General features: G+C 41.4%; 1 protein-coding gene across 3 annotated transcripts in view; it reads left to right on the forward strand.

Annotated features, from left to right (window-relative positions):
• Window positions 1–24,993, forward strand: part of ATP8A2 (ATPase phospholipid transporting 8A2) — a 693,132-nt gene that overhangs the window by 448,694 nt on the left and 219,445 nt on the right. For all 3 annotated transcript variants that reach the window (XM_006159534.2, XM_006159533.1, XM_006159536.2), the window contains exons 28-30: window positions 5,852–5,926; window positions 14,620–14,742; window positions 18,103–18,181. In XM_006159534.2, the coding sequence (XP_006159596.1) occupies window positions 5,852–5,926; window positions 14,620–14,742; window positions 18,103–18,181 (277 nt within the window). The remainder of the gene's footprint in view (window positions 1–5,851; window positions 5,927–14,619; window positions 14,743–18,102; window positions 18,182–24,993) is intronic.

The following is a 24,993-nucleotide window of genomic DNA, read 5'->3' on the forward strand; positions in this document are numbered from 1 at the left end:
CGTCAAACGCCTCTGCAGAAGCAGAACTACCTCTAGTAGAGAATTGCTGCTTGAAACCATTATACACATTAAACATAAATGTGTTTGAGGAGTTCAGAACAATAGAAGAGGTATAAGCGTGTCTCCCTTTCCCCTAGAGAACACTTCTACCACCTGGAGAAACGAATATTGACAATCCTTTGTGTCTTCCACAAACCTGCCATGCATAAATGAGTACAGACATCTCTGCACAGTCCTGACAATTCAATATGTACCTTATTTCCCACTTCAGTAGTATGTAGTGTGCAGTGGCTGACTCTGCTGCTCTAGAGGCTGAGACCAGATGAGGGTCTGGGTTTGCTACCTGGTCTGCCCTGAAAGCTAGTGCAGTAGCACATATCTGTGTCCCAGCTACTCCAGCGGCTGAGACGGTGGTATCCTGACATAGTGAGATCCCATTTAAAATATATATGCATATATTTTATGCATTTATACACACACACACACACACACACACACACACATATGAGGTTTTGTACCACAGCGCATGTAGATTTATATGACACTTTTTAATGTCTTTTTTGTTTTGTTTTTGTTTTTGTTTTTAAAAGGTTTTTGCTATAGGGCGCCTGCACTCACTAGAAAGACAGAGAGAGACAGAGAGACAGAAAGCAAGAGATCACCCTCCAGGGGGAGATGGCCATGCCGCAATCTCTTCTTCATTCTCCTCTTGGAATCTTGGGCATACACGCACACGTGCCCGGCATGAGTTTAAGCCATCGACCCACGGCCAACACCAGGGGATCCCAGCAACATAGCCATTACGCTAACTGCTGGTCCCGACACTTTTTTAATGTCTACATAGTATTTCATTATATGAATGAACCATAATTTATTTAACTAGCTATCAATATACATACAAGTTCTAATGTTTTGTTTTCCTGTTATTTGAAAGAAAATACCCTTATTGTCATGTTGAATACTGCGTAATTATAGCTATATGATATATATACATACAAGTTCTAATGTTTTGTTTTCCCATCATTTGAAAGTAAATACCCTTATTGTCATGTCGAATACTGCGTAATTATAGCTATACGATACAGCGTCTGTCCCTACCAGGACATTCACTTAGTCAAAGGAAAAGCACATTAAACATATTTATAGACAATGATGCATTAGCAGCTTGGTATTAGAGTAGCTATCTCCTCCAGCTTATTAAAGTTTTACATCTTTGCCTATCTGCCAAGCCAACAATCATTTTGCGCATATGTGTTTAATGAAAAGTGGGATATCCTATATTTCTGAGTCATTTTTCTCCTGTTGTTATAGGATAGATACTTTGTTCATTGTGCTAGCAGCATGTAGGACTTCTTTCTGATTTGTAATAACTCTTTTTTCTTTTCTTTTTTTTTTTTTTGAGAGGTTTTTGCTATAGGGCATGTGTGCTCGCCAGGAAGACAGAGAGAGACAGAGAGACAGAAAGCAAGAAATTACTCCCCAGGGGGGATGACCACACCACAATCCCTTTTCCTCCATTCTCCTCTCAGGATCTTCGGCACGTGCACACACACACACCCGGCATGAGTTTAAGCCACTGGGTTTGGGACTTGAACCACGGTCGACTACATGGGAGTCCAGCAACATAGCCATTACGCTAACGGCTGGTCCTATAACTCTTTATATGTTAAGAAAATTAGGCCTTTTTAATAGATGTTACAACTGCATTGATGCTACTTATCATTTTTATTTCATCTTTATTAATGTTTGTTTTTTTCTACTCCTTCATTCTTTTTTATTTCTTTAAAGTATATCTTTCGAACCAGCCTCCATGGTAATGTGCGGAAGTTCTGTGTTAGAAGCACATGGTTGTCTGCAGGCCCAGATCCCTGGTCCTGTCAACCTCAAAACGCTGGGTTCCTAAGACTCTCATAAGCTGAAGATCTGGGAAAAGGGATCACCAATATGACTAGACCCTGTTTAGAGTGCTTCTCCATCTGTCTCGTCATGAATAAAATGCATTTAATAACTCGTACATTTCCTGAAGTCAGTGGTAGCCTTTCGTCCTTTGTGGAGCATTGTTTCTTCAAGCCTTCCCTACTTACTCCTGCACTGGTTTTGGCAACGTTGATTCTGGCTTTCATTTTCCTTTATGTGGCTTTAATCTGTAACATTGAACTTTTCCTATTTGTCTCCTTCTTTGCTATCTTACACATCTTATTGTAGCTATTAACACAAAGAAAAGCCACTTTTTTTTTTTAGCTCCTTTGGGCTCACCAAAGATCTTAAAATCTGCTCCGTGGCCTAGTTCTTCTGTAGCAATTATTTCTGCATTTGTCTTTTTTCTTCTTCTTCTTCTTCTTTGTTTTGTTTTGAAGATGCTTAGGGGAGGGAGTGCTTCAAAATTGTCTCAAAACACTTTCTCATCAAATTCTCTGCCTCTTCCCTGCTGGTCACCTGTCACTTTGCAGTAATCAGCATCTTCCTGGCCGTTTCTTTCCTTTAGGAGAGGAAGTCTGTGTACCTTGTGGGATTTCTCTATATTACAGGTTTTCTGAGGATAGTTTGCATTTTTTTGTTTTGTTTTTCAGTTCACATTCCTCACTGTCTGTCAAGTGATTGCCATTTATACTTCCTGCTGTACCCTGTGCTTCTCCCTTCTTGATTCTTGAGAAAAAAAGGAAAAGGGAAAAAGAAGGTGTGTACGTGCACACAGAGCCTTTCAGCCTCAGTGTGGCTGCTGTGTTGAATCCATCCAAGGACCTCCACTGTTGCTTGTCCTCATTTTTTTTTAATCCTCTTAGTAAGAGTTGGTTCAGCTATTTCTTAGATTGATTTTACCTATTTCCTGGATTTTTGTTGTTGTTGTTGTTGTTTTACTGTTTTAATCTGTAGGATTTTTTCTGCTTTGAGTATTTTCCCTTTGTTCTGTTTAATCTTACCATATTTATTAACCTTGGTTCCATGTCCTTTGTGCTATTAAGGCTATCTCATGATTTCACTGAAGTTTTTTTTCAATGAGTTTTGTTGTTTTTAGTTTTGTTGTTTTCAGTGGATAGAGAGGCAGTAGAAATATCACTACTCTACCACCTTGAACAGAACAACAAACTAACTATAGTAAGCAGTAACGTGCTCACTAGGTATCTACAAGATTGTCTTGTACCAGTGTCTACTTGATTGCTTGAATAGAAGACCTCAGAATTAAAAAAAAAAAATCATGAGAAAATTAGGTTAAAGTTCTTGAAACCATTTAAAGTATAATTGAATCAGATGCGTGTGCAGGCATCCCAGCGCTACAAGTGCAGTTGAAGTATTGATTGCTGAGATCTCGAGTGCTAGGGAGGCAGTGGGACTGAGACCGTGGTTTCAGGAATGGCTGATATTTGAATCGGTGTTGGAAGAAAATTCCAAGCAGAATACAGAATACAGCCGGAACCACTGTTCTTAGTTCTCTGTCAGTATTTCTTCACTGAGAATAGTCAGGGCTCCTGGGACCTGTTGGAAGGCTAGCTGTATGAAAAGTGAATAGGAGTGGGAGTGCTAAAATAGAATGCATGTTACAGAGGCTGGCGGCTGAGGGAGGACAGGACGGTGTGAGGGGATGGATGGGGAAATGATGATGATCAAAGGATACAAAGTCTCAGACAAGAGGAATATGTTTTCGGTGGTTTTTTTTTTTTAAGTCCATTTATTTCTTCCATGTGAGAGAGAGAAGTGGAGAGATGAAAGAATCCCCTAAAGAGCCCGCCTGCTTCAGTACACCCCAGCCCCAGCCAGCCTGAATCCCAGGTAAACCTCAGGACTGGGACATGTGACCCTCCCATATGTCTTCCGCATTGCAGAGTAATGCTACCATTGAAGCACTGCGGCTGGTCAATTTCTTTTTTTTAACTCTAATGGATAGTGTGGTGAATATAGTCAATATTAGTGTATTATTCATTTCAAAATTCTAAGAATACATTTCAAAGGGTTGCCCCACCAAAAAGTAAGTATTTGAAGTGATGGAGATGATCATTGGCTTGATTTAATTATTTCATATTGTATTGATAAATTGTAATGTCACTTTGTAACCCACAAATTATGTGTGTGTGTGTGTGTGTGTGTGTGTGTCAACTTACGGGGCCAGCAAAGGGTGTGGTAGATAAGGCACTGGAATCCCTTATGGTCGACAGCAGTTCAAGTACTTGACCTGGTGGCTTTTACTTCCTCACTTTCCCTCTTTCTCTCGTGTCTCTCTCTGGTGCCCTATAGCAAATTTTAAAAGGGTAACAAATGTAGTTGAAAAATGATCACCTTATAATGAAAATGAAAATAATATTTTTTAAAAAGAGCATATGGACATATAGAAGAATTTTTGAAAGTTTGGCAAGCATATCTTAGATTTGGAATGGAGCCCTCCAAGTTTGTTTGAATTGGGGAATGAGATAATGAAAACTGTGTTTAGGGAGACTATTAACAATTGAACTATTAACAATTCAATCCCATTCAGACTTGGTGAGTCCACCCAGTATCACACTGGGTTCAGTTGCATGCAGAACAGTGTTGCAAGCAATTCTCATCTCAAGAAATTTAGTCTGGTGGTCAAGAAACTGATCTTGAAAACTTTGACTCGGTACAATTTCAGTGCCAGAGTTGAACATGGTGTAGCCTTTCTGAGTTGCTAGTCAGATTCTCCCATGGTAATGGATGCTGTCAGCCATGACCTTGCACCATGTAAACAGATTCTATGGTTTTATGGGATACGTTAGTCTACTCTGAGTCACTGGAATCCAGTTGTATCTTATAAATTTAGCTACATTTTAAGCAGTGGCATCTTCCATTCTATCTTTCTTTCTTTTTTTTGGAGAGGTTTTTGCTATAGGGCGTGTGCACTCGCCAGACAGACAGAAAGCGAGAAATCACCCCCAGGGGGATGGTCACGCCACAGTCCCTTCTCCTCCATTCTCCTCTTGGGATCTTGGGCACGCACGCACACGTGCCCAGCATGAGTTTTAAGCCACCAGGTCCAGGACACAAACCGCGGTCGACTATGTGGGAGTCCAGCGACATAGCCATTACGCTAACTGCTGGTTCCCCATTCTATCTTTCTGTATCCTACTGAACACTCATCCCTCTTCAACTCCTCTCTTCCTGCCTCCACACCTCCTCTCAGCTGTCCCCTGGTGACCTTTCCTTTTCTGACATCGTTTTATTCCCCTATACAGCCCCAATACATCCTGATACTTTTCCTATAGTCATTTTTAGATCAGTCTTGCCTAACTACAGACAACTGGAAGGCATTAATAATCATCGCATTTTATTTATTTATACATCCCATGTTCCTCCAGAAGATGATTGAGCATGTTTCGTTCAATTTATTGTGTTTTGACCTTTGTTGGGGTGGTGGACATCCAATTAAGGAGGGGTCAATATTTTATGAACTAAGTACACACATGATCGATGGAGGAGTTTTTGTTCTTGTTTTTTTGTTTACAATTTTTATCTACTTGAAAGTCTTACAAAAACAAATTATGTTTATCAAATTAACTTTATAGGAAAAAAGACCAAGTAGTGGAGACTCTTCTAGCCAATAAAAACGTGTTGACACAAAACATATTAGATATAGCTTAAATACAAATGGTTTCTTTGTAAACATGCACATATGACCTCTTAAAATGGATGTATGGCTTGCGTGTAAATTTGGCTTCAAATATTGATATTTATGATATCAGGCATTTATATTTTATGAAAGAATAACTGTTACAGTCCTGCAGCTCTTATCCCTTAGCAGCTGTGTTCAGCTGGTGGTCCACATTCCGCGCTACTTCTTCAGTGAGTAGAAACATTTAGGTCAATATTGATATAAAACGTCATGAACTTTCTTCTCTTTCAGCTTTGGTTCGCCTTTGTTAATGGATTTTCTGGGCAGATTTTATTTGAACGTTGGTGCATCGGCTTGTACAATGTGGTAAGCATTCTCTCTCTCTCTGATAGCTGCAGAACTTCAGTGACATTCTTTCACTGTTTACGTCTGGGAAGTGTATCTAAGTCAATCATCTGTATACTTAGCAGGCAGCACAAATATATCTTTAGGCCCTTTGTTGCTGCAACACATCCTGCAGAAGCCCAAACTCCCCACACATGGTTTCAATCATAGCAGATCATTCTTGAATAACCCCATGAAATTATTAACCCATATATCTTGATAATAGACCCTTGTTACCCCCTTACTAAATGCCTGTGCGACATTTTCACGTTTTTAGCGCAAGTGAAAATGTGTGAACCACATCTAAACTCATTCCACGTCATAATTTCACTTCTTCATTCTTATACATAGAGAGACATCCACAGGATAAGATCTGGTGTTCTTTTGGTCGTTTTTGAGAGAGTATTGGTCCTGGTGAATGTTTTCTTCCACAGTTAGGACTACAATAATGAGCTCCGATGTCCAGCTCGAGCAAAAAAATGGTAATGAGCTTATTTTTTAATTTTTTTAATGATTGTAGTATTCTTTTTTTCTTACTCCACTTTGATGCATTCAAAAACTAGAAAGAAATAGAAAACAATAAACTAAAATCACTGTAGTTTCTTGACCAAAAGAACGAAGGGGCTTGTTGCTGAGTGCTTCAGAGACCCCAGAAAGGCCCATGTCATAGCTTGCACTGTCCCACCACTTTGTGCCCTAAGCCTACCATCCTCTGCTTTGCGGAAGGTTTTTTGTTTGTTTGTTTGTTTGTTTTGGGGGGTGCGTCTTCAAAACTTCATGGAAAATGCATATTATGAAAAAATTATGCATGTATTTTCAAGTTTTTTTGAACCAAAATAAACTCACACTTCAATCCCATTTTTCTACAAAACTTTTGAAGTCTCCTTTTACAGTCTACAGCTGCCATCATAGATGGGTGTGATAGATGTTACCAGACATATGACACTATAATTTGTGGGGTGCTATCAATATTTATGGCTCATATATCCATTGGTGGCTAGATATTCAAGTCATCCATGCATTAACCCCGTTTTCTGCTGGATGCTGGATAGCAATTGCTAATGACAAGAGTCCTGTGTGGCTTACTGGCTAACGGGGTCAGATGTGTCGGCTCAGATGCCACCAGGGCCGGGTTTAAGATTAAACTGTGTCTTTCTGTTGGTAACTGCGTTACTTTCTGCAGAGTGCACTAGCACGCGTGTGCTGATGTTGACGCGCTTGGAGACAAAGGGGAGGGAGGTGAGAGCAGGGCTGAATTGATGTCCATTTTGCTCCTCTGCTAGAAAACTATCCTAGCCCCTACCCCATAAAGAGCAGCTCCCAGGACGAAGGGGAGATCAGAGGTTTGTAACTGTGCAGGAATTGAAATTATTTTGAGTAGGTTAAAGTTTTGCAACCAAAATAGGCTGATCATCTCATGATAATTCAGTTCTAAAAAGTGGCAAGTATCATAGAGTTGACCCTGCGTACACAACCATGCCACGCGTCAGTTTTACAAGTGGGAAGCAGAGAAATGTGCTTTAGCGCTAAGGACAGGACTGGGATGCAGGTCACTTGATTACAGTCTGAGCAGACTGGAGCTCTATTTTCATGTTCAGGGCGTGAGGGCTGAATTCTTTTCTTAGTTCCGTGTGGCCTTGGACAACTCAGATTAATCCAACATATTTTATTCAGTGCCTGCTCTACACAGGACGCTGGAGCCTAAAGACGGGCTCAGTCAGAATAAAGCCTGTAGACCTCTTGCAGGAAAATAACCAGGGTCTGTTTGAAAAATGTGGATTCCTGATCCCCACTCCAACTTACCAAAGAGTGTCTCAGAGATAATCCATTCTAAACAAATTTTAAGAGCAGTTACGCACATAAAATTGTAAGACCCACAGTCTTAACTTTATTGACCTTTGATTCCTAGGGTCGTGAACGTTTTATGCATTATTTTGTCCCTTAAGCAACTGAAAAAGGACTTTGTGGCAGAAAGTGGATTCTAAGGTGAAAGGGCTGGAGGTTACCCTGGAGTGCATGGCTCAGGCATTGAGGCAGTCGCCAGGGAGTGCTGGCGGAGAAGGCGCTTCCAGACAGTTGGTCAGGGATCTGCGAAGTGGGCTCACAGGTCACCGGCCTCTGCAGTTGCTCCCGCTGGAGAAGCCAGACCTTTTGAGCACATAGAGATCAGCTTCTGGGGGAATTCTTTCAGTGACTCTTGTATGAAATAAAAGGAAACATAGAGAAAAGTTGTAAAAAGAGTACGAAGACCTTCCGTGTACCCTTCCCCAAGATTCATCAATGATGAGCATCTTGCCTTCATTTACATTTTTTCTTTCTTGTTCACATAGACACGTCAACATGTGTGCACATACACACAAACACATTTATCCCCCCCCCACCCCTTATAGAAGTTTTTGCCTTAGGGCACTTACACTGGCAGGAGAGAGCTAGGGAGGCAGATACAATGAGAGGAAAAGTGAGAAACCCACCCCCAGGGGGATGGCTACGCTGCACGCCATTCCTTCTCCTCCATTCTCCTCCCGGGATCTTGGGCGTGTATGCACACGCATCCAGCATGATTTTTAAGCCTGCGTGTCCAGGGTTCACACTGCAGTTGGCCATGCGAGAGTCCACTGACGTAACACTAAGCCATCCGCTGATCCTGCACCCTCCCTTTTTTAATGAATAGGGGAAGAGAGAGACTAGGAAGGAAATGAGAGACACGGTAGGCGTGTATGTCCATATATGATTTTTTAATGCCAGAGGATACTTGAGCATGTGTGAGAAAGAGGAAATACCCCTTAGTGGAGCCTGGCCATACCACACTCCTTTTCTTCCAGTGCTCAATCCTGTCAGGATGCTGGGCACACCCACAGACCCAGCACATTTTTCAGGCCGCCAGGACTGGGACTTAAACCCTGGTCTGCCACGTGGGGCTGGGCTTTCTCTGTGCAGAACTTAGCTGCTGCATTGCAGGCCAGCCCAGAGATGGGCATTGCAACAGGGTCGTGCCGTGTCATAATCCTCCTGCCCCAGCCTCCCAGTTAGTTGGGGATTACAGACACATGCCACCTTTCCCAACTTCTTCAGGTTGGCCCAGAAAATAAACCCAGACCTCCCATGGGGCCTCCAGCTTCCCGGGCAGTGGCACTCCCTGTGCACCGCCACGGCTAGGCCAGTCCAGCATGCGTTACAGGCCTCATGCCCCTGTGTTGCCTAATGAGGTAACGCATCACTGCTGAGACCATTCTCTTACATAACACAGTAAATGAACCTGTCAGAGGAGTTTATCATGAATACCATCACCAATACTATTATCTAATCCCTATTAGTCCACATTCTAAATGTATCGTTATTGTTCCAATAATGTCCTATTTAGCAATTTTTTCCAGTCCAGGATCACTCCAGAGACCTATTGCAGAAGGTCGTTTGTAACATGTAAGTTACTTGGTAGAGCTCCACTCCTCTTGGCTGGATCCTCTCTTGCCAGTTTCTTTTTTTTTGGGGGGGGAGGGGGAACGGGCAGAGAGGTTTTTGCTATAGGGCGCGTGTGCTCGCCAGAAAGAGAGAGACAGAGAGACCGAAAGCGATAAATCACCCTCCAGTGGGGGTGGCCACACTACAATCCCTTCTTCTCCATTCTCCTCTCTGGATCTTGGGCACGCACACACACGTGCCCGGCATGAGTCTAAGCCACCGGGTCCAACATTCTAACCGCGGTCGACTACATGGGAATCCAGCGACATAGCCATTGTGCTAACTGCTGGTCCCCCTTACCAGTTTCTTCAAGCAGTATTCCTTCTCTGCTTTTCTTCTTCTCTACTAGTTGTTTATGTTTGAGTCCCCAAGGTGGCGAAAGTAGCAAGTCACTGTTTCTCGATTTAATTCTCATAGCACTTGAAATAGTATGAAAGCTGACAGCATCTCCCAAAATAATGAATGAAGTGTCCCATTAGATTCTCATTATATCCATAGTCAAATTTCTATATTACGTTGGAGAAGAATGAGACTAAAAAGGTCACCAGGGAGAAAAACTATCAAGAGAGCAGGTGGATTTCGCTAAATGGTATATAATTTTTAGTGAAGCAGTATCTCTAATGTTATTTAAACTGTATCAGAACATTAATCGTGCTATTAATTCATTGAAATTTGAAGAAGAAAACTATGGACCAACCTCACTTATAAACTTAAATGTAAAAAAATCCAAATAAAATATCAGTAAATGTAGTTCAACAATACATTTTAAAAATGAAGTATTTGGCCAAGTGGGATTTAGTTCAGCACTACAAGAGGTTTAGAATAATTAAAAAAAGAAAAACTTTCTAAATATTTCCATACCAAAGAAATAAAGAAGAAAAAACACGGTCCTATGAGTAGATACAATGAAGAATTTGATGCAGTACTTCAAATACCGTGGTTCTTCAAATATGCTCGTAAAAATATGGTCAAGTAAATATGTTCATATGCTGGGTCTTCAAAAAGTTCATGGAAAATGCATATTATGAAAGACTTATTTATGGGTTTCAAATTTGTTATGCCATAATAAACTCACACTATACTCTTTTTTTCCCACAAACTTTTTGAAGTCCCCTTGTTTGATTGTGTATCTAGAAAACCCATAAGATACCAGTAGAGAAATACTAGAGTTAAAAGAGAATTTGAGGGACCAGCAGGTGGGATGGTGGTTAAGGATGCTGGACTCCCACATGGCCGGCCATGGTTCAAGTCCCAGACCTGGTGGCTTGCTTTCTTACTTTCCTTCTCTTGCTTTTTCATTCTGTCCCTCTCTGGTCAAATTTGAATAAATAAATAAAAGTTGAATAAAATAATTCTTTTAAACAAAGAGAGATTTTGATAAGGTGACCAGATAAATTATGAATACTTAAAATTCAATACCTTTCTTTTCTTTTTTTTTTTTGGTACTCTTGCAAGGATACCTAGAAATGCAAAGACAATAATAATTCCTTTCAAAATAGTAATTAAAGTTATAAATTGCAGGGCCAGCCCAGGGCTTGGTGATTAAAATGGCTAGCTCTCACATAGCCAACTTTGTGGTTTGAGTCCAGAAACTAGAGACTTGAAAAACATGCAGAGAAGGTGTGCATCATGATCAAAATCCTGAAAAGAGGAAGAAATGGAAGAGAAAGGTTGCATTGTGACCATGCCCATGGGAGGTGCTATCTTACTCATTCTCTCTCACTCTCCTTCTGTCTCTCTCTAGTAAGTATACCTGCCCTGCAGCAAATTCTTGTAAAGAATTACATTGGTTCATTGGGAAAGTCATGACACATTTTGCATAGAAAAATAAGTCATGGCTTTTCTCAATATATTACATATATTGATTTGAACAAATGGGCAGGTATACTGTTTTCTTATATGGGAAGACATAGTATCATGAAAGAATCAACTTTTCAACAATTAATAGGTACATTTATATGATTCCAAATAGAATCCCATAGGTGATTGTGGGGAAGGGGAAGAGAGGAGTTACATAAAATTATATTAAAGCATAAATGGAATTAACAAGTACTTGATAAATATGCAAAGCATGTTCAAAAAAGATCATAAAAGCAGGTATATCTTTACTAACGTATCAGCATATATACTGTAACACCTCCTTAATTAAATCAATATGTTTAAGATATAGCACTAGATAAATAAATCAGAGATTCTGGAACTAGCTCCCACTTCTAGATTCTAGATCTGTAATACGTGAGAATTTGGTAAACATTAAGGTGATTTTTCAATTTAGTAAGGAAAGTTTGGATTAAAATTCTGATCTTGCAACTGGCTCTTTATCTGGAAAAAAAGGGGGGGACTTCTATCTAATGCCATTCAGAAAAATAAATTATACATATATTAAAGACAAATCTAAAAAATAAAACTGTAAGGATCTACAAGACATGTCTTAAAATTACAACTAAGTTCTAGGAAAAGGAAACTTCTGTAACCCCAATTGGACACTCAAAAGCTATTCTTGACCATTTAAAAATGAAAAAAAGATATCTGTTAAAAAATAAATCTTATAAAAGGGGTAAACCATGGATAGGAAATGGAGGAAGAACCTGACTAGACATTTCACAGAGTTGCAAATCCAAATGGTTAACAAATAAATGAGCACATGTTCAATGCACTGGTAATTATGGAAATTTTTTAAAGTAAGAGTTAATATCTTTAATTTTTTAGTATGGAGAATACTAATAGACCAATATAACAATTGCTGATAGAGAAGCAGAAAAACAAAGATTACTGTTATCCTTAGCGAGAGGAGAGTAAATGATTGGAACTTTTTATGAGAGCAAACAAGCTGCATCTAGTAAAATTAAAAATGAATGTACTTTTACTTAAAGTTTATTCATTTTCCCCCCATTAGATAGACAGCACCCCTGGGCTGGCCGCTGGGCACATATGCACTCAACATGCTCAGGGAGGGCAGGGACGTGAGCCCAGGACCTTCCTTACATGAGTCCTTTTTGGTTACCACCGCACCATTACCCAGCCTGTACACATGTTCTCTTTCACCTAGCAACCCTATTGCTTGGCTCCCTTCCATAGGAATAAAAGAACACGTATATATGTTATATTACATTACAGATGGTTATCACATAATGTTTGTGGTCACAGAGATTGGGAACCAAGCGAATGACTGTCAGTAAGTGGATGGCTGAAGTGACAGGGACATCCAAACCATGAATTACAATGTGAGCCATAAAAAGATTACGTTAGTGTCAAACCCAAGGTGCTTAGAAGGCTTTCCATGATGTATTGTTTAGCAAGGAAGCTATGATGAAGAAAAATGTGTATAATGTCCTCTTTTTCTAAAACAAGTCATGATGCCCAACCAGTCTGCGTATTGTGTGCAGTGTGGTATAAGCAGGGTGAAAGAGGGTAGGGTAGGGTAGTGGGCTATTAGCCTGGTGATGAAGGGTGGGGGTTAGGATTTGAAGTCGGTGGGAGAAGAAAGTCAAGTGAAACAGGAAAAGAAAAAGGTAGGGGCAGAAATCGTATGCATAAACTCACATTTCTGCATTGAGGCTAAGCAGTGGAGTTGAGGTTGTAGAATAGGAAAGTGTATGCAGCTTCAAAAATGATTGATAGGCACCCCTTCTAGCCATAAAGCAGACAACTTTTGTTATTGAGAGGGAAGAGAGCCCAAGCTCTCTCAATCGATCAATTTCTCCTTGAAACCTTTGTAGCTCATTGAAATCCCAGGGCTGCTTTCCATCTGCTCTAAGCTAAAGTCAGACCATGAGCATTTTACTGGCCTTGCTTACTGTATCTCTGAGTGCTTGATCCTAACAGACTTGGAAAAGGCTTGTCTGGCTAGATACTCAGCTTCAACATAACTGATGTGAAGTCAATTCTCTTAGCGGCTTGCATCCAGTTCCCACAGGCTTGAGAGCTTACTGGCTTCACGAGTCTGGATTCGATCAGATGCCAATGCTAAGCAGCGACCCTGTCTCTGAACCATACTCAGAACCAAGTAGGAGAATGACCCACAGGCCACATCTAGCCCAGGTGGAGTGATGTGTTTATTCATACTCTTCCACACTCGGCTTTAACTTTCTCACACACAGATGTGAGCATATCCTACACCTAGAGAGTACAGGTAAAAGTCAAAGCTTCGAAGTCTCAGGAGACACTGTCTGTCCAAGAACTCATTGTCATGGAAGGAAGTCTGGCCCCTATCCGTCCTGGCCCTGCACCGTGCCCTCAGCCAGCCATCATCGTGGGCGCCTCAGACGTCCTCCCCACACCTGCTAGCTGATGTGCCCCAGCCTCCTTCACCCACACCCCGTCATCTTGTCTGGACCTGCAAGGCTGGTACTGTGCAGGATCCAACAAGAAGGGGGGGGGGGTCTTTGGTACAAGGCTCCTTCTATGATTCTCTCTTCTCTTTCCCATCTTCTCTCCCATGAATAATGTTACAGAGCTCTGGGTTGTGTATATTTATCTGTATATCTGATCCTCCACTGCCTCCATTCTTGCCTTGATAGCAGGGAGGAGAAAGTCCAGGAAGAGGGAAAAGGCAGCAGTATAAAAAGCACGCATCAAATCACTGATCTGCACATCATCTGCACTGATGCTAAGCGGTGGCGTTGAGGTTGTACGCTAAGGAAGTGTGCGCAGCTCCCGAATGTCTAATAGGCACCCCTTCTAGCCATCAAGCAGACAACCAGAAGTTCCTAGAGGGCAGACACCTGCCTTCACTCCTTTCTTCTTCCGTTCTTACATCTCTACTTTCCTAGTGCCTGTCATCTTATCTGTCCCATAAGTCATTCACAGTAAATGTCTGTTGAATGAAAACAAGGGCTGAAGTGTATTGTGCTTCCTGAAATGTTAGTGTAGAAATCAGGATGAGAAGCTGTAAAGTCGTGTACCAGCTAGCCCTAACAGAAAACAGCACACCTCACAGAGCTGACCATCCCTTACAAAGGCAGTTGTTAACACGATGTTTTGACTAAGTATTTGTGATGATGTTTTTACTATTCGATGAATTTATTTTATACTGATGAGCTGTTTTAAATGGTCTTTAGTTATTTTCTTTGTTTGGAGGGTGTCTGGGGAGTTTTGAATCCTTGCTTCTCAGGTTCAGACTTGACTGGAAATTAAGTCATCGTTCATAGAACCGAAACCCTGAAGCTGTGTGAGTTGGGAGGGTTGCTCTTAATGGTTCTTTGTGCTCTCTCCAGATTTTCACTGCATTGCCGCCCTTCACTCTGGGAATCTTCGAGAGGTCTTGCACCCAGGAGAGCATGCTCAAGTTTCCACAACTCTACAAAATCACACAGAATGCAGAAGGCTTCAACACAAAGGTAAACAGAATGTGTCACCTCGAGGAGACGTAGCCCTGCCTTTTGTCATTCAGCTCTAGACACAAGTGAGAAGCAGTGAGACCATGTACCTCTCCCTGCCACACACACACACACACACACACCCCACAGTGAACCCAGGGAATTAGAGACGGCTTTTGAAATGACATCCCCACATTGCATGGGGTGCATATCTAAGTTCTGCTTGGTTGACTGCTCTGGTATCAGGGTGGGCAGCGGCATCCATGGCTGCAGTTTCTTTAGGATGAGCCCTCAGAGACTCCCCCTACACTTTCCTATAGCCCTGCTTTGAGGCTGGCTGAGAGCTTGCCTCCTCATTGCTGCATTTTTCATCGTAAAGGAAATGCTTCTTTTCAGTCATTTTTTTCCTTCAGACTGGAGAATCAAAACAAAAGAAAAAAAAGAAAGAAAGAAAGAAAGCATCCAGACCACAGGTATAGGCAATCTTGAGAGGACCTAGGCAGCAGCTGAGTTGGGTGGTAAAGGGATCCACGTATGGACAGCCTGCCAGTCAGGGCTAAAAATGGCCAAGCTTTTAGGTAGGTGTGACCAGCCTGCAGAGGAAGCAGATGGAGGCACAGCTGCAGAGCTGTTTCTGCCCTAGGCTTTTGTGCAGAAGGGGACTAGAAAGTTCAAACAGAAGTTCATCCCCCAGTCCAGTTACAGTACGGTGCAGTGGTTGCATTCGTGATCTGTGGAGTAGCTACTAGGGCCTTAGTAGAGATGGCCCAGGGAGTCAGGCATTGCAGGCCTCCATACCAGAACAATCTCTAAACGCTTACCAAGCCAGATCTCACTGAGAGTTGTCCTTCACAGCTGCCTAACGTTTAACAGGCACATACAAGGCTGGGAGAAAATGGAAGGGCATCCATTAATTCCACTATGTGCCAATACTCAAAGAGATTTAGGTGACTAATTTTATCAGCCCTTTAGTGTGATTCTATTCATGGGAAACTATGACCCATTTTCTCTCCATTATTTACATAAGTCACATCTGTTTTCTGTAGTCTGAATCCAAAGGTCATTTGAAATGGAAAATAATTAGGGAATGGAGCCCTGCCAAAGGTGGTAGAGCTGAGGATTCCTTGAGACTTATTTTGAGGCACTTTGTTTGTAGAGACATCAAGGAAAGGATGGAGTAAAATGAATATTTAAAATGAGAAAAAAAAAATCCCGTTGCTTTATAGTAACATTTTCCCTTTTTGTTGTTGTCCCACTACTACTTGGATTCAAACTCTATGACAATTCCCAAAACAACTTTAGTTTTTACAAAAATTCAATCTGGCTTTGGGACCAACAGGTGGCAGAGTGGTTAAAGTGCTAGACTCCCACATGTATGACCACAGTTCAAGTCGTGGACCTAGCAGCTTGAAACTCATGCCAGGCATGTGTGTATACGTGCCCCAAATCCCAATTTGAGAATGCAGAAGGGATTGTGGTATGGCCATCCCCCTGGAGAGGTGATTTCTTACTTTCCGTAGCTCAGTCTCTAGACTGTCTCTCTGGAGAGCGCACATGTCCTATAGCAAAAATCTCCATCAAAAAAGAAAAAATTTTAATCTGGATTTGATAGTTCTATCATCTCAGTGGTTTTAAAGATGACTGAAATGTATTAATTAAACTATAGAATAAACTAAACTGTGTTCTTTTGGTTGACATTTCAATCATTAAAATAAAGAGAAATTTTAAATGTACATGATACTAAAAAAAATCCTAAAAACTAAAGAAAAGGTTGAATGAGAAGAATTTTAAGAAGTAAAGCAGTGGCCAGTAGGTGGCATAGTGGTTAAGATGCTGGACTCCCACATGGCCAACCACAGTTCAAGTCCCCTACCCAGCATCTCGAAAATCATGCCAGAACATTTGCATGTGTGTTCTAAATCCCAAGACGAGAATGGAAGAGATGGGATTGCAGCATGGCCTTCCCCAGGGGGGATGATTTCTCACTTCTCCCCGCTCTGTCCCTCTCTGGCAAGCCCATGTGCCCTATGGCAAAAATCTAAAAAAATAAATAAAACAAAAGGGAATACCATGTAAGCATTTGTAGCTGATTTTGAACAACACAGGTTTAAACTTCATGGGTCCACTTACTATGCAGATATTTTTCAGGAAATATATTGAAAATATAGTACATGTGATACTCGAAATATATTGGTTTGCTGGAAAAGTCATTTTTTATTATTATTAATTTGACCAGAGAAAGAAATAAGGGGCAATGAGAAAGCAAGCCACCAGATCTGGGACCCAAGCACACACCACGCCATCTGCTGGCCCCCCCTTATCATCTTTTAACATTTTCTTTTTATTGGTTCATTTTGTTGTAAGAATACAATATATGAGGAATCCTCATAAAGTTCATAGAAAATGCATATTAAGAATTATGCATAATTTTCACAATTTTTTGTACCAAAATAAAGTCGGACTTTAATTCCATTTTTCTCACAAATTTTTTTTCATCGATCACTTTTCTGAGCAAGAGAGACACAAGGAGACACAGAGATAGTACTGACACTCTCCTAGCCTCAGCCAGCTCTGGGCCATGGATACACACATGCCAGGCATTCTCAGGAAGTTCTCTGGATGTGAACCTAGAACCTTCTCACGTGGTCAGCCAGCAGTGTGTTGTGTTTTACTCTTGTGCCACCCATTTTCCACAATTTTGGAAGTCTCCTCAAATATTGGGTTGTCGGAAAAGTCATGGTGTATTTTTTTCTATGCAAAATTGCATCATGATTTTTTCAACAACCCCACGTACGTAACAGCCAAGATATGTGTCAATCAACTGTTTATCAATAAGACTTCTAGTTAACAGTGGGCTATTAATGGTAAAGATTTGAAGGAGTCAAAAGTTATACTTTGCTTTTTGATGATGTGGGGAGCCAACACCCCTAACCTCCACACCGTCAACGGTCAACAGTACATGTAAAATGTTTTTTTAACGCTTTCAAAAAAGTACACAGTTTTAATTTCTTGTTAGCCATTTTGACCTAAGATCCTTTTTCTGGAGGATTGTGAAATCTTGTCATTTCTCCTCTGGTGCTTAAAGAACACTGATCATCATTCATTTTTCAAATATGACTTGATCGTGCGTTAGTCTGCACATATTTAAATATTTCTCTGTGTCTTTGTATTAAAGTCATATTGTCTAGAGATAGTCCACTTGTTTGTATGTAAAAATGAGGAAATAGTTGTTTCAGGTTTTTATGGTTTGTTCAACATAAGAATAACATGCTACTCAGGGAACGGCACAGCCCTGCCAGGATCCCTCACAATGCCGGGTTTGTTGCACAGAGACCAGGAGTACTGGGCAGCTGCTGACTCCCTCGGTTTGTTTTCCCTTAGGTTTTCTGGGGTCACTGCATCAACGCCTTGGTCCACTCCCTCATCCTCTTCTGGTTTCCCATGAAAGCGCTGGAGCATGGTAACGACTTCATGATTTCAACTGTCAGCAAGGAGCTTTGCAGCCCCTCTGGTGCCAGTGTGTTCACGATTTGTTTTTTCCAGTTCCGCAGAATGAGAGATCACAGGGACAAATTTGAGAGGAAAAACATACCTAAAATCTAATGAGAGCGAGTCCCAGGTTTACAGCTTGTAGGTTTCACCGGTGTTGACTTGGAGAACCCATTTCCTTCCCAGTTGAATGGTTAGTTTAAATGCTGGGAATTGTAAACTCAGGTTTTATAACCGTTTGAGTCAGGATCTGGAAGAAGAGCACTGCACGCTAATGAAATGTTCAGCAATGTTGTCTGTGAGTTTGAAATTCCCCGTTAACTCCTTGCACTTTCATTTTCCAAGCCTCCTATGCCGATACACAAAGTAACTTTAATCTCGTAAGAGTTTATTCTTATTTCTAGTCTCCTTTCTGAATCTCCTTTCCTTCAGGTATACTTAGGAGGTTTTACTTTGAGGGCTAATTCTCAGATTGGCTTTAGTCTTTCTCTGGAGCTAGCAGAGGATGTCTAAGAACTGTGCGGACTTGTGCTGGTTCTCACTTGTTACTCTATAACATAGCTTCATAAAGAGATGCATCTTTAGTCTAAGAAAAGGAAAAACGTCTCATGAGAATGCTACTCTTTCATCCCTCTCAAATAGTAATAATCCCCCTGGGAAAAATTACTCCAAATGTTGACTAGACAAGGCCTCTTATTGTTCAAAGAACCAGAGAATATAAAGTTTCCAAGCTTCTTTGTTTCTGTGTCAGTGTGTTTTATGCTTCAAACAGAAGTGATTCATCCTCACTGATATTCTTTAACCTATTAAATACTGACAGCTAGAGAAAGCGCATGCACAGCCAATTTATTGGGACCTATTCTTTCAATTTCATCCAAACTCCTTTTTCTTCGAGGGTCCCTAAGTCTTCAGATCAGAGAATAAAATGTTCTACTTCCAGCCCCCTCCCCCCCCAAAAGAGAACATTCCCGTGAAATCATTTTCTTTAAACTTAAAAACTTTCCTATGAGTCATCTTTCCTCATAGTGGTTTTCGTTTGTTTTAAAATGGTTCTTATAAGTGAAGGTTTGTAAGTTTAAGAGTGTCGAATGTGGTTTTGTTCCAGAGATGTTTGGGGGAGAGATGGAATAGTGATGGGAAGAAATGTGACTAAGGAGTATAAGGGTATTTGGGCAAGAGTCCTCTTGGAATAGTGATGGGAAGAAATGTGACTAAGGGTATTTGGGCAAGTGTCCTCTTGTACCTGAGCCGAGGCGAGACCGTGACTGGCGTGGACTGGCCACACACACTACATCTGGACCCCTTCCCCTTCTTATCTAGACATTGTTCTCTGTTCCCAGCTCAAAAGTGCTGGCCTTTGAATTCTCGGAAGTTTTTACAGGATGGTTATTTACCTGCCTCCTTCTAAAGAAGCTAATGTGGACCCTCTGCAGTAGAGATATTGGCTTTCTAATCTTGGAGTTAGTGCTTTGAGTTTGTGGCTTATAGTTTATAATGAAATGGCCGTAGTTTGTCCAAAAATTCCATGGAAATCCATTCATCCAGCTAATGTAGTTTCAAAGAGAGTAGACTCCCAGCAGGTACTAATTTACCTAACAGATACCAGCAACCGGATTTTAAGTTAGGTTCTGCCACCCTTGTCTGTTTCTCCCAGATTTGGCCATTTACCTAAGTAGCCAGCTAGGAGGAGGATTTTATTCTTGTTTTTATTATTATTGCCATCATTGTCAATGTCATTATTTTATTGTATGTACTAAGCCCTCAGCCTTGGGGTTTTCTTTTAGTTGGGTGGCAAACAAGAACCTATCAAGGGAAACTGTTTAAAGTGAAATCGGGGCCAGCAGTTACTGTAATGACTATGTCGCTGGACTCCCACGTAGTCGACCGCGGTTCGAGTCCTGGACCTGGTGGCTTAAACTCATGACAGGTGCATGTGCGTGCGTGCCCAAGATCCCAAGAGGAGAATGGAGGAGAAGGGATTGTGGCATGGCCATCCCCTCTGGGAGGTGATTTCTCGCTTTCTATCTCTCTGTCTCTGTCTGTCTGGTGAGTACACGTGCCCTATAGCAAAAAAAAAAAAAAAAAAAAAAAGTGAAATCAATTGCAATTCTTAAGTGTATTGACTGAACAACAGATGGACGTAGGTGGTCTTGTTCATTAGTTGACTTCCTCTAAGAAATTGAATGAACATTTTAGAATTGATTTCTAAATTCCCACAATTCATGCAGAGTGCACTTATTACATTATTGCACATTAAACTTATTCATTCATGTTTTGAGACACTGTGTCAGATTCCCCAGGTGATTAGTAAATATATCAATACGGGTCTCACCTGGGAAGACTTCGAAGTCTGGTATTATTCAAGAGATTCAGTTTGCACATGAGTAACTGTAGTCTGAGGTAGAAAATAACTGTCTCAAGTAAAATACAAATAAAATATCTGATACCAGAGATGCCTTTCATTTGGGATTATTAATGGCTTCCTGGAGGAGTTAACATTTAGGTTTAGCCATGAAGTCCAATGGAAGGTGCAGCCCAACAAAGTGGGGAGGTTTGGGGCAGGTGTGGAAAACAGAGCAGATCGGCACTTGAAAGGTGGAAGAGGCAAAGAGTTTGAGAAGGGAGATGAAGTTGCATAGGGCTTTGACCGTGAGATTAAGAAAGCAGGACTTGTGGCCAGGCAGTGGTAGTGCAGTTGTACCCACGTGAGATGTGAAGAGGCCGCAGGAAGAATTACAGTGAGAGGACCTAGACTCTGGGCTAGGTCAGACTCCGATGAGCTTTCAGCATACTGAGCATCCCTGGCATTGGCAAGTAAATATAGTTACTTCCCATAGTAGACTTAATCCATATATTGAAGCCTAATCTCCAAGGTAATGGTTTTAGGTGATGGAGCCTTTAGGAGGTGACTAAGTCAAGAGGGTGGAACCCTCACGACTGAGATTAGTGACTTTATAAGAGGGTCTCCAGAGAGCTCATTTGTCCCTCCACAGCGTGAGGGCACAGTGAGAAGGTACCCTTCATGAGGAACGGCCCCTCTCAGGACACTGAATCTGCAGGCACCTTGATCTTGGACTTCTCAGCCTCCAGAGCTATGAGAAATAAACATCTGCTGTTTATAAGCCACCCACAAACCCAGTCTGTGGCATTGTATTATGGCAGCTCCAGCGGGCTAAGAGACCTCCTTTTCCTATCCTTGCAGCAACAATAAATCCAAACATTCCTCCCCACACTTCCAGCGTCCCCTATGTGGTGGGCCACACCTCCATACACCCACACTGAGACAGCTACAGCAAGGAGAGGTGGTAATGACTGCAAAAGAGGGAGAAGAAGCAATGAGGTTCAAATCACTAGCCTCTGAGGGGAATTCTTCTCAGCGAATAATTGGAGGTAGGAGAGCTACCTCATAACATTTGCCTGTGATAAGATCCCTCTGCAGAAGCACAAAAATTTGGCAAGAGTATGGTTTTTATGTTTTTTGTTTTGTTTTGTTTTGGAGGGGTGTGGGTGGTAGGAAATCAGCAGTGGAAATCAAGAAAGATTGCAAGTTTGGGACCAGCAGTTGGTGTAATGGCTATGTCGCTGGACTCCTATGTAGTTGACCACAGTTCAAGTCCCAGAACCAGTGGCTTAAATTCATACCGGGCATGTGTGCACGCATGCCCAAGATCCCAAGAAGAGAATGGAGGAGAAGGGATTGCAGGGTGGGCATCCCCCTGGGGGGTAATTTCTCACTTTCTGTCTCTCTGTCTTGTTGGAAAGCACATGTGCCCTATAATGAAAACTCTCAGAAAGAGAAAAAAAAGAAAAAGAAAAAGAAAGGAAAGAAAGATTGCAAGTTTGAGGGGTGTGGGCTATGTCACCTGATTAGATTACTTGGTTATGTGTGCTGATTTACTGTCTGAAATACAAGTGAGTTTTTAATCACACTCTTTATTGCCATTTAGGATATATCCACTTTACTCCAAAGAGGATAGAAACATGGCATCAATTTTTTAAAGAATTATTGTATTTAACTTTATTTCAGTTTGACCAGAGAAGAACAGAGTGAGAGAGGTAAAGTGAGAAAGCAAGTTTCCAGGTCCAGGACTCGAACCACAGTGGCCATGTGGGAGTCCAACACTCTTAACTACCACACCACCTCCCAGCCCCAAAATATGGCATCAATTTGAGACAAATTTGGACTCTTTTAGAGCATGGGAACTCTGGTCTAATAAAAAGAGCTTCTTCAAGTCTCCCTCTACCCCTGCCTCCCAAGTACTGCCTGAAGCCATCCCGGAGACATTCGCCCACACACAGAAGGAGTCTTGCTTGCCCAGGAACTACTGTCCCTAGAATAGCTTCGTTTTTTCATGTGATACTATGTGCATTACGCCACAAAGATAATGCGTCTTCCTAGAAAATTCTGTCTCCACCACCCAAGGAGATAGGTACATATTACCACTGTTCTCTTTGGGCAGGACAACGTAATTACTGAAAAAAATATTTTTGAGAAGTTGTGGGCATGTTGTTCATTCCCTAGAACACCTCCAAGGATTTTGCTTTGCTTACTTTTGCATGGTTTTGGATAGATTTTTCAAAGCACTCTTTTGCTAATGGAGTTTGTGATGATTCATTTCAAGTTACAAAATAAATTTTTCCACTCAAGCAACTCAGCAAATCAGATTTCTTCCAACCATCACAACCTTATGCTTATTCTCATGGTCTGCCTGCAGCTCTTAGCCTTTGATCTGAAAAAGTGATTCTAGGTTAAAACCAAGGATGTCACCTTTTAGGGACTGAAACTCATTAAGAGCCTTGGCGTTGGACCGTATATCCAGTCTGCATAGTTGAGTAACTTTCCTTGGTGTGGAACGTGATTATTAACAAAAGAATTTAAAATCCATTTTGATTTTTACAGAGGAAATTTTTGTATTTTTCTTGATGAAATTTAAGAGGGAGGTGACAGAATATAAAATCTACTTATCAGCAGAGGAAGAGTCCTAAAAAAAAAATGTTCTTGATTCTCTAGAGTCCATGCCGTGGAACCCATTTCCTCATCATCTTTTTTTTTTTCTTTTCTTTTTTTAGGTTTTTGCCATAGGGTGTATGAGCTTGTCAGAGAGAGTCGGAAAGAGACAGAGGGAAGGAAAGAGAAATCACCACCAGAGGGATGGCCGCACTACAATCCCTTCTCTTCTCAGGGTTTGGGCATGCATGCACATGTGCCCAGCAATTTTCAAGACTCTGGGTCTGGGCCTCAAACTGTGATTGGTCATGTGGAAATCCAGCCTCTTCACCAGCATGACACCTGTGGGCCCTACTTCCCCATCTTTTAAGAAGAAAAAGTACCATACAGATACTTGTATATTGGCACTAATTTAGCAACAGAGTCTTTTAACATTTTTGGAGATGTCTAGTTTATACGCTTTAATAAATGTGCTACTATAAGATCAAGCATATTTTATTTACTACAGAAATAACAGTGCAGGGAACCAGCAGTTAGCGTAATGGCTATGTCACTGGACTCCCACGTAGTCGACTGCAGTTCGCGTCCCAAACACGGTGGCTTAAAACTCACGCCGGGTGCATGTGCATGAGTGCCCAAGATCCCGAGAGGAGAATGGAGGAGAAGGGATTGTGGCGTGACCATCCCCCCTGGGGGATAATTTCTCGCTTTCTGTCTCTATGTCTCTCTCTGTCTGTCTGGCGAGCGCACGTGCCCTATAGTGAAAAAACCTCTCCAAAAAATAAATAAATAAGGAAGAAAAGAAAAGAAATAACAGTGCATATATAGAAATAAAACTTGGCATACCTCTCTGCCCATAGAATTTTTGAGTCATATTAGCTTAAACTACAACCTTTTATTATAAACTTTGGTCTTTTACATGATATAAATCCCAATGACATGCATTGTTTACATTAACCTAAATTTGGACAAAACTCCCAATGCTCGCTGAGATCTTGGTGAGTATACTCTGTTGTGGGTGTGTCTCCCCATCTCTGTCTCTAATAGAATAAATATATTTTTAAAAAAGAAAGGAAAGAACAGAGAAGAGTTTCAGATTGTAGGAACAGCATAGGGTAAGAGAGGAGTTCCAGTGAAAGAAGACATACGTGGGTAGGGCCTGGAAGTGGACTTATGAGACAAAGATTGCCTTAATTTGACAAGGACAGAGAGATCAGACCTTTCTAGGCCTTTTGGAATAAGTGGGTCTTTGGGGGGCATAAGTGTGGTGGAAGCCATTGACAGGTTTTAAACAAGGAGCCATATGATCTAGTTGATTTAAATATCACAGCCTGGCGAAGATGAGTGTTGGAGTGCAGTTGGTTGGCTTCTTCTTGGTCTAGTAAAGCAATAACGGTAGTGGAGAGAAGTGGATGGCTGATGGTAGGATGGTAGGACTGGAAGAATCCAGTTTTGCAGGAATCCTTTCCTAATCTAGCTGACTGTACTGTGTCCTGAACCTGTCCGGAGAATGTGCAGTGACAGAAGCCAACAAAATGCTATATTTTAAGGTAAGATATGTGAAACGAGGTGCTGACATTTCATGTCTCTTTAAAAGTCACTGACAATACTGTGTGCAGATTGGAAAATGTCTAAAATAAATGAAAAGGATTCAAAGACAGACATCAGATGTTAAATGGACCAAAAAGGGGCGTGGCAACTCCACATGGCCTTTATTGTCTGGGGAGACCTGCTGAGAAGACAGTGTGGTGGGAGTTCAAAAACTCCTGAAGCACAGAAGTGAAGCAAATGGAACTTGCTCACTAGGACCTGGAAAGTCAGAACATCATGGAAGC

The sequence above is a fragment of the Tupaia chinensis genome, unplaced genomic scaffold (genome assembly GCF_000334495.1).
Source record: "Tupaia chinensis unplaced genomic scaffold, TupChi_1.0 Scaffold000634_1, whole genome shotgun sequence".
Taxonomy (NCBI): Eukaryota; Metazoa; Chordata; class Mammalia; order Scandentia; family Tupaiidae; genus Tupaia; species Tupaia belangeri.